A 10,000-nucleotide genomic window follows, 5' to 3' on the forward strand; every position below is an offset into this window, starting at 1 on the left:
CTCCAACTCCTTGACAGTCTTCTCCTTTTCAAGGTCTGCAACAGTCTCCTCAGCAATGGAACGTGCCAAGGCCTCAGAGTCTGCTCTGGCAACTGAAATTTGTAACTGTTGCGTCAGACTTGTACGTTCTTCTTCCAGTTCGAGGATTTGCCGTCCCTTCTCTTCCAGCTCCTCACGCAACTCGCGTACCTGAGTCTTGTACAATGTCTGTAAGAGGGAAACCATTTATGAGTGATAAACTCATGGGAGACTCTTAAAAGAGCATAATACCTCTTCTTATTATGATTAGACTATTATGCCCTTCAAAAGTTTATCTATATACATGATCTTTCAAGAACAATATATATATAAAAAAAAAAGACTCACTGAGAAGTACTGCTCAGCCTCAAGGGTATCTTGCAGTTCTCTCATCTGCACGTCATCAACCGATTTTTGGGTTTTGAGTTTGTGCAGCTCCTCTTCCAGACTAGACCGTGCTTCCTTCATTTCCTCAAGGTCACGCACCAACTGCTTTTCCCTTGTGCGCAACATGGATACCTCTGATGACTGAGTTTGGAGGTCAGTAACGATAGCCGTTCTCTTTTCACTTTCCGTCTCCATCTGATTTTGAAGAGCTTTGACCTGGTAAAGGAAACAAACAAATTAAAAAAAGACAGTGAAAGTAAAAATCAAAATCCCACCCAATTTATCTTTGCCTACACTTCTGCTCTGTGTCCAGGGTTTGCTATAACGCGCTCTAAAGGCTCACGGATGAACTGAACACTGGATATCTTATTAAATATATATATAACACAAGAGAAACCATAAGGTAAGATAAGAATATGACCAACTAAAAAAAATGATCAAATAAAAATAAAAATAATATCCTACCTTCTCGCACTCCTTTCTGTGCTCCCCTTCAAGCTTGTGTAGCTGTTGTTGGAGCTGCCGGTAGTCAACGCTCAACATAGAGTTCTGACGTTCCTTCTCCTGACTAGATGCCTCTGCTTGCTGGCGTTTCTGCTTCTCCAAATTGAGCCGTTCCTGCAAAGCTGGTAAAAAAAGAGAAGAAAAAAAGCATATATATACAAATGTGAATAAAATAAGATAAATCAATAATAGCATAAATAACACAACCATACCATATATAAACAATAAACCAAAGGACACAAGATATCTCACTCTCACTCTCACTCACACACACTGCAACAATTCATTCTGAATAAGTTACCTGCTAAAGCCTGTGCACTGGACTGGTGGTTGTGTGTGGGGGCAGCATTAGCTTCGCGTAGGGCCCGAGCTTCTTGCTCATATCTGCTCGTCATTCCTCTTAATTCCAACTCTAGAGATGTTCTATCCTTCTCTAACTGTACAAGACGTTCAGAAACCTTGTCTGCTTCCTTACGGGCTATTTGCTCACGTTCAGATGCATGTTCAAGCTGGAATATACATTTTTTTGTTTGTTTGTTCAAATACTTTCAACTTTGTATTGTCTCATTTTAGTTAATAGCATGAAGTATCTATCAATAAATGTCTAACTGGAATTTCATTTTCTCTTTATAAACTAATGAAATTCCCTTTTTATCAAATACCCCTGGAAATAGTATAGAAAATAATTCAACCCTAAATTATTGTAAACTCAACCATTAAACTTACCTTCTATCAAAACTCTTAAACTTACCCTCTATCAAAACTCTTAAACTTACCCTCTACTCTGCAATAACCACAAATTACTGAATGGAAATAAATCCCCAAATTAATCCCCAAACAATATTTTCTTTTCATCAATACTACTCACCTTAGCTTGTAGACTTTGGATTTTGCTATCGGCTTGCGAAATGAGCTCTGTCGTGTGGTTCCTCTGCCCACGCTCCTGCTCCAACTGCGCTCCAAGGTTTGCTATATCCCGCTCTAATGCATCACGGATGGATTGAACACTGGATATCTTATCTGAGAGGTCAGAAATGGATGTCTCCTTCTGCTGGTTGATGACCGTCAGCTCTGCATTTTGTTTACGCAATCTTGTGTTGTTATCTGTTTCAATCTTTAGTTTGTCCTGAACTTCTTTTATCTGAAAAGTTAAAAAAAAAAATTTAGTCTGAATATGGGAAATGCATTGAAGCACTTATTTTCAAACAAACAAATCTTGGATTTTTGGGTAACTGTGGGTAAATACATAATTACAAGTTACTGGCCTAGGTACTATGCTGAGATTTTGCTATTTTTAGACATTGTAAATGAGTTTCACATAAATAAACGTTTAATAACATTACAGAGGCAATCCCTATGAAGAACTGTATGTCAAAATCCTTCTTATGAAACAAACCTGCTTTTCTAGAGAGTTCAGTTTGTCGCTAACATGTTGCGCAGAGTTCAGGTCCCTGGTACGTTTGTTCTGTTCATCCTCAAGTTTTTTCTTAACCTCTTGATATAATGCATCCAGCTTCCGTCTGCTTTCACCTTCATACTCCCCCTGGAGAAATGGAAAAATTACATTTACACAATGGTGGCACAACTTTATATAAGAACATTTATTTTTCACACATCACAATTTGGAGTCAAAAGATATACAACTTTATATAAGAACATTGATTCTTCACACATCACAATTTGGAGTCAAAAGATATACAACTTTATATAAGAACATTGATTCTTCACACCTCACAATTTGGAGTCAAAAGATACGTGACAGTCTTATGAGTACCAAAACACAAATATTCACAGATATGTATATGAACACACGGCAATACTGCACCCACCTTTCTCTGAGCTTCTTTGAGGTCATGCTGCAATAAAGCCAACTTTCGCTCAAGGTCTCTCTTCTCCTGTAGTCTCTCTTGTTCCTTTTGGATTAGTGAATCCAACTGGTTTAGGGTTACTCTATACTTGGAATCTAGCTCTTCCACTTGATTCCTCTGGTGTTCCAGTTCAGCAGTCAGCACAGCAATCTGGTTACTGCTATCTTTGCCGTCGTTTGTCTGTTGGCAGAAACTTCATTTACAGCAACAATTTGATTTCTCATCTACATGTAAATTAACACACACACACACACAAAAGAACAGAAAAAAAAAAAAAAGAAAGAAAGAAAGAAAAAAAAATGATAGATAATTTATCAATAGATATCTACAAGTCTGTACACATATGTTTAAAAAGATAGTTTACATTCTTGGTTTAAGTATTTATTCCTTTTTCCATTATCCTTTTTTTTTGCTGGACTAATATATTGTAAAAGTGAGATCAGTATTTGTTTAAATCAAAATGCTTTTCATACTCCTTCAATAAAAAAGTAATTTAGTTTTACAAAATAATGTATAAATCCTTTATATATATGAACTTCTGAAATGAATGGCACTCTCTTGCATTCATTTCAAGGAGGGAGAGGGGGGATAAATCAACATACACAAAATAATCTTTCCTTCATGCAGCAAGACAAAAACAGTGCATAAAATAAATATATAATAAAGAAAAACAAACTGATTACCTTCAAAATACAAAAACATGTTTAGATGATTACCACATTGTACACATTCCCAAGTTATAGTTGCAGGTGTGAATGTTAGAGAATAAATGAATGGTTCTTTGGTCTAATTGCTTAACAAGGTTCTATCTTCAAACCTAAATAATGTATGAGCTAAATAAATTAAAGGAAGAGCAATGATAGCCAATGCATAAATATTCTCAGGTACATGTACATGTATTTGAGCTGCATCAATGATATTAAACTGACAAAATGCCAAGATGGCAGAGATGTGAAGAATGCTTGATAAAATATTTACAGGAAATGTGATCTGATAAATAGAAATTTAAGAATAATTTTACAGATCATACAATTAACATGATCCACCAATCCTCGTGTTTTGGACTGGGAACTACACTGCTGTGAAACTAAAGCTCTTAACCTTAACCCTTCTGCCACAGGCATTTTTTGCAGAGTCGGATCTTGTTTAAACTGTATTTTTTTGTTCAAAATACAAGTTGGTTTTCCCTAGAGTTGCGTAACTAATGCATCATACCAAATGCTAATATATCACAAATACACTCCTATATCGCACCATCTTAACCCGATAATGCCAAGGTGGTTTCGGATTCGCCCAGTCTTAACAATGGATATTTTGAAATGCGTAGGCCGAACACTTTGGGCTATTCACCTGCTACACACACAATAAGCTAAAGTGTTGGCTATATAAAAAGCTATGACGTGATATCACATCCCTGGCGGCAAGTGCTGCTACCACATGATGTGACACCATGTCATCCATCCATCGTTATTGGGTTAAGATGCCCAGCCCAGGCCGATCATCTTAAGATGTGGCTCTTCTTTGAAGGATAAAGTAACTGAATATATAATCAACAACAGTGCTCTGACAACTAAAATGCACTTGAACTTGAAAAGTTTTAATGGTGAAGGGTTCATGCTGAATCAATTGCAAACAAAACAACTAAGGGAAAAGATGAAAAACAAACAAATATACTTTGTTGTTTTTTATACAAGCTTAATGGTGTTCAACTAGGAAAAGTAAAGTCACTATTTTCATAGGAGCTATTATCTCAAAGCAGCACTAAAGGCCAAACAGGATCTCCTTGGAAACACTTGAGACACTTAATGTCCAAGGAACTTAAGATCAAATATCCACCGAATTCAGAAGTACAATGCAGATCAAGGTATGATGTCCAAGACTGTGTGAGACACTAAAGTTAACATCAAAACTGCACTTGGGAGTGTACCAAAGACAAAATTTGTGTACTTGCAACCAATGATACAGAGTATAAAGGTATGATAGAGATCCTACAAAGTATACTAAAACAAGCAAAACTACAAACTGTGAAAATGCATTAGAGAACAAAATTAGACATATGATACATTAATTGTATCTATTTGCTTATCTATGTTCTATACTCCTCCAAGGGAAGAGCAGGAAGTGTACTATTATGTGTTTACCTAAAGATATAATAGGAATAAATGATCCTAGCTTTCATCAAATCTAATAACCAATTAATTGAGAAAGTAAAGAATAGTTTGATGAAAATTAACAATTTCTATAAACTGAATATGTGTTTGCTGCTTCTTAACCCATTCATGATGGATGACATCAAATCATGTTATTGGAATATTTCCAATAAAAAATATCCTATCACCTCATGAATCTTTGTCATATACACATATTGAACATAATTCAGTTTATATAAACATCATTGTTGTTTCATTTGTATCTACATATTTTTCTTGACTTCACCCCATAGAATAGGGTGGGCAAAAATCACTCTGAGAGGTTCAGCGCTGCCTCACAACTCGGTATTTCGCCCAGCAGGAAACTGTGTGTCCTTCCTATATTGATGCTGGGAGAGGAATTAGGGAAATATCCACCCTGCTAAATGGGTTACCCAACTTAGTATCAACCTAATGTAAAGAAAGGGAATACATAATTTCATAATAATAATTCTACAAAGGAGTAAGTGTGAATGTAAAATGCAAGCGTGCATAGGTGTTCAGAGGGTGGGAAGGAAAGAGAAAGGCAAGAAAGAAAGTAGAAACAGAGAGAGGGTGGGAGATGATGGAGAGGGTAGAGAGAGGGTAGAGAGGGTAGAGAGGGTAGAGAGAGAGAGAGAGAGAGAGAGAGAGAGAGAGAGAGAGAGAGAGAGAGAGAGAGAGAGAGAGAGAGAGAGAGAGAGAGAGAGAGAGAGAGAGAGAGAGAGAGAGAGAGAGAGAGAGAGAGAGAGAGAGAGAGAGAGAGAGAAGAGAGAGAGAGAGAGAGAGAGAGAGAGAGAGAGAGAGAGAGAGAGAGAGAGAAGAAAGAAAGAGAAGGAGAAGGGGGAAAGAAGGATGAGAGGAAGAGGAAGAAGAGAGAGAGAGAGAGAGAGAGAGAGAGAGAGAGAGAGAGAGAGAGAGAGAGAGAGAGAGAGAGAGAGAGAGAGAGAGAGAGAGAGAGAGAGAGAGAGAGAGAGAGAGGGAGAGAGAGAGAAAGAAAGAGAGAGAAGAAGAAGAAGAGAGGAGAGAGAGAGAGAAAGATAGAGAAAAAGAAAGAGGGAGAAGAAGAAGAGAGAGAGAGAGAGAGAGAGAGAGAGAGAGAGAGAGAGAGAGAGAGAGAGAGAGAGAGAGAGAGAGAGAGAGAGAGAGAGAGAGAGAGAGAGAGAGGAGGGAGGGAGGGAGGGAGGGAGGGAGGGAGGGAGGGAGGGAGAGGGAGGGAGAGAGAGAGAGAGGGAGAAGTAGGGAAGGAGAGAGAGAGAGTGGAAGAAGAAAAAAGAGATAGCAGGAAATCACATGCACAAAATAAACTGGCTACACTGAGGGCTAGCTAGCATACCTTCAATAAATTCCAAATCAATGTGTTCTGTTGGAAAAAGTGCTAATTATCAGACAACTTTCCAACAATGGTTACAAGGTAGGCAAGGTAAGTTTGGCTTTTGCATTAATGTTAATGCTACCTAAAGCTTTGCCAAACAACTAGTATAATATTACAAAGGTTAAGTACACATCAGATACAGCTGGCAACCAAAAATGTGAAAGCCTGTACAATGATATGATGGTAATCATGATGGCATTTTAAGTGAAACATTTAAAACAGGTACAGCAAAAGTATTTCTGTACTATTACTTTCCATTGTTTCTGATAAAAATGGCAACAAAATTTCTGGGAAATTTATTGTGACATCATATTACTGACATATGTCTTTAGCTTGATTGTTGCAAGGAAGCTGATGTTCATGGGCACAATACCCCATTTTTTTAACCGTGTTGTATAATCCTAATGACTATGGTTATCCCACTGGCTTATTATGTCATGATCTCTCCCTTAATACATACATTTACATTGTTACGTATGTATATAATCATAGGAGTTCCATTTGTAGTCATATTCTTATTCATTTGTGAAAATAATGTAAACAAATACAAAAAACCTTTGAAGAGAGAAGTTGAAAAGTGCTACTAGAGGCTCAGCACCACATCGAGCCAGGAGAGATCTCACGCTTAGTCGGTGCATGTACTCATTAGCTAGCTGGCAGGGGCGGCAGTTTGCAAAAATAAGCCCTGGTGTGAATGGGTTAAATAGTTATTTCACAAGGGTCAACAAGCATTTCTAAACAGCTAATAAATATTATGTCAAAAAATCAATGATTACATATCTCTGAGTGAGCAATACAAGGGGATTTATGATGAACACGCAACATAGCAACCACTAGTACAAATCAAGTGCAGATATTTACAAGGTTGCTCATCATTCGAAAATATCCACATATCAATCAAAACAAATAACTCGCATAAAAAAATCTGCAGTGCCCCATAACCATCATTATATCAACTACGACTTTTAGAGCATACAACTAGATGCTCACAAAAATCCAGCATACTAATTATCTGAGTTTGAAAAATTGCTTTCCATTTCCTTTTTTTGTTCCAGGCTTCCATAAAACTTAAGGCTAAATATGTTTCCATATTTGTGCAATAAATTAAGATAATATCATTACTTACCCTAGAATGTTAAAAAGTTAATAAAAATATCAGAGCTAATAATAGTAAGATGCACACTTATAACAATTACAATGATAACGATAGCAAAAAGAAAAAGAAAATGAAAAAAAAAAGATAAGAAAAATCACAGTAAATACTGACACATAATAATAATCAATAGTAATCTACACATCCTCTACATCAGGGGTTGGCAACCTTTTGAACGCAGCTCACCAGTGCCGTGTAGATTCTAGTTTTCAACCCTCTCATGTATCCCCTATGACTTTTTGTCTGTTACACTTAACTGCAGAGTGAGTAAGTGATACTACATATATGTAAACAAAACATTTATTTTGAAATTAAGCACTACTCTTTGATGATACAAAAAGTAGTAGAACTAGTCAAATATTATCATCATTACTCTATTATCATTATCACCATTATTTTTATTATCATTAGTATTATTGTTATCATCATCATTAATATTACTATTATTATGATCATCATCATCATCATTTATTATTACAACTGTTTTCTAATATGCTCGTGTTGTACCATAGTCAATCCCCTTGTGTGCCATGTTTGGCCTGCATGCCAAAAGTTGCCGACCTCTGTTTTACATCCACCATAAAGAACTTCATAAAATCTTGAAGATTAACAATAAAAAGACTCAAGAAGTGATTCTAATATGGTGTCAACCACTGAAATGACAGAAACACCTCATTTAGGACACATGTCAGCATCATTTTTTCTCTTCCTAAATGACTATCTAATAATGTACATGTTACATAGGCTGTTTAATCTTCCAAATGCAAAGGTTTTGGCCTATTTGAAGTAAATACTTTCCTATGGAGAAACTAGATGCATCATCTTAGAGCTTGTCACAAAAAAGAAGAGAAAGAAGACCAAGAGTGAGGGAGAGAGATGATGATAAGAGAAGAGGAGACCATAGGAGATAAAAGAGAATAGGGGAGAGGAGAGGAGAAGCTAGGAGAGGATAGAGGATTGGAGAGGAGGATAAAAGAAAAAAGAAGTAAAAACAATAAACACTTCAACGTGCTCTAATCAGTAATTCCAGTGAAAAATAGCTTCTGTTACAAATCATATATCAAGATACTCTTATACTAATATATAGAGGCATTTGATGCTTGAATTTCAGCTGCCAAAAGATGCCACCCACTTTATATAGGAAGATGGGAGAAACCTTAATGTTTTCGATGAACACCTGCTCTCAACAACTGATACCAAGGGGTTACATTCCCATGCCTTGTTTTTCCTTTGTATCCTTTTATATTTTGCCAATTTCACACTGGCATAATCACTGTACATTCTTATGCAATATAGTATAACCTATTGAACTACACCTGTCTATCTTTGTATGTATCTATAAGTCTGTGAATTCCATTATGCGAGGGAGGGGAAGTCAAGGTAAAATATCCATATCACAATCAGGAAATAAGAAATCACACAACATATCAACGGCACATCAAAAGCAGGCACACCATTCTGAAACTTCTCGAACCTTGTAGGTTGCGTATGACATTTTCACTTGCTCCAAGGAATCCCCAAGTACAATAACCTTGGACATTAGTGTCTGTAACTATCTAAGTAAGTTGAGTTAATATCTTTGATCCATTTATTTTAGGTGTTTGTAATAAATTGAAATAGAAGCAATAATAAGCCATGATAAGAAGAATAACATGACACAAACTAACAGAGTAACTAACATTTTTGTGGGTTGCAGATATATTACAAATATATCTTATTGGGTTAACTGAACAGAGAGAAAGAATAGTATAAAGGCTGTGTTTTAATGCCTTGCTTTACTCCTAATGATCTAAAATGCTGACTGCTACCAATCAACATGGATTGCATATACAACAGAAATAACTAACAGTAAAATAGCAAAATCTGTTGGGTTCTCTGATCCCTCTTCTATTCAACACAAGAAAGTAAAGCATCTGAAATTCCTGAAAGGGATAATGGCATCATGTAAGATGGCAACTAGCTATCTAAAGTGAAATCTTAGTAAAAGTTAATAGTTCGGACAAAGCCACCTGATGCTCAAGAGTTAAGCTTACTCTGACACAGTTTGAAGTTCTTGTTTGAAACTACATCCCAGTATGAGGTTGATGCTCTTTATATGCCATTGTGGTATAAGAGAGTTGCCATTGCTTCTTGTAAGAATATTTCACCTCAATTTTCAAGTTTTCCTTACACATATTTAAACAGGATAAGAATGCATATCTTTTCAGGTGTATTTGTATTAGCAACCTCCATCTGATGCATACCTGAACAAATTCATTTCTTTGCAATTAAATTTCACATATCTACTGAACATGACCCACATGCACAAGCCTTTTAAGCTGATGCACTAAATAATTATGCTGGGAATCAATTTAAACTTAGAACATAATCATATAAGAATAAGAGAATAAATCATGGAAAACAAAGAAAGAGGATAATAAGTCTAAATGATATGCATCCAAAATCAGATGTTGGAGAAACCAGGCTGACAGTTTAGGGCATTTATCAACATATTAAGAATCAAAGTGAAGATAAAATCCCCCCCCTC

At 36.3% G+C, this 10,000-nt stretch overlaps 1 protein-coding gene across 6 annotated transcripts in view; it reads right to left on the minus strand.

Moving 5' to 3' along the window:
• Positions 1-10,000, minus strand: part of Rok (Rho associated coiled-coil containing protein kinase) — a 47,153-nt gene that overhangs the window by 21,189 nt on the left and 15,964 nt on the right. For 3 of the 6 annotated variants that reach the window (XM_086541796.1, XM_086541798.1, XM_086541797.1), the window contains exons 12-19: positions 8,948-9,025; positions 2,739-2,957; positions 2,306-2,452; positions 1,778-2,050; positions 1,211-1,418; positions 871-1,031; positions 367-621; positions 1-207 (exon numbers count right to left, since the gene is read on the minus strand). The exon at positions 1-207 is cut by the window's left edge and continues 63 nt beyond it. In XM_086541796.1, coding sequence (XP_086397922.1) covers positions 1-207; positions 367-621; positions 871-1,031; positions 1,211-1,418; positions 1,778-2,050; positions 2,306-2,452; positions 2,739-2,957; positions 8,948-9,025 — 1,548 coding nt within the window. Of the gene's footprint in view, positions 208-366; positions 622-870; positions 1,032-1,210; positions 1,419-1,777; positions 2,051-2,305; positions 2,453-2,738; positions 2,958-6,281; positions 6,309-8,947; positions 9,026-10,000 lie in introns of all 6 variants that reach the window. The other 3 variants (XM_043007279.2, XM_086541799.1, XM_043007103.2) reach the window with 2 other exon arrangements.

Source organism: Penaeus japonicus, unplaced genomic scaffold, assembly GCF_977035675.1.
Source record: "Penaeus japonicus unplaced genomic scaffold, GWHDUDI00000001_assembly GWHDUDI00000011, whole genome shotgun sequence".
NCBI classification, from domain to species: domain Eukaryota; kingdom Metazoa; phylum Arthropoda; class Malacostraca; order Decapoda; family Penaeidae; genus Penaeus; species Penaeus japonicus.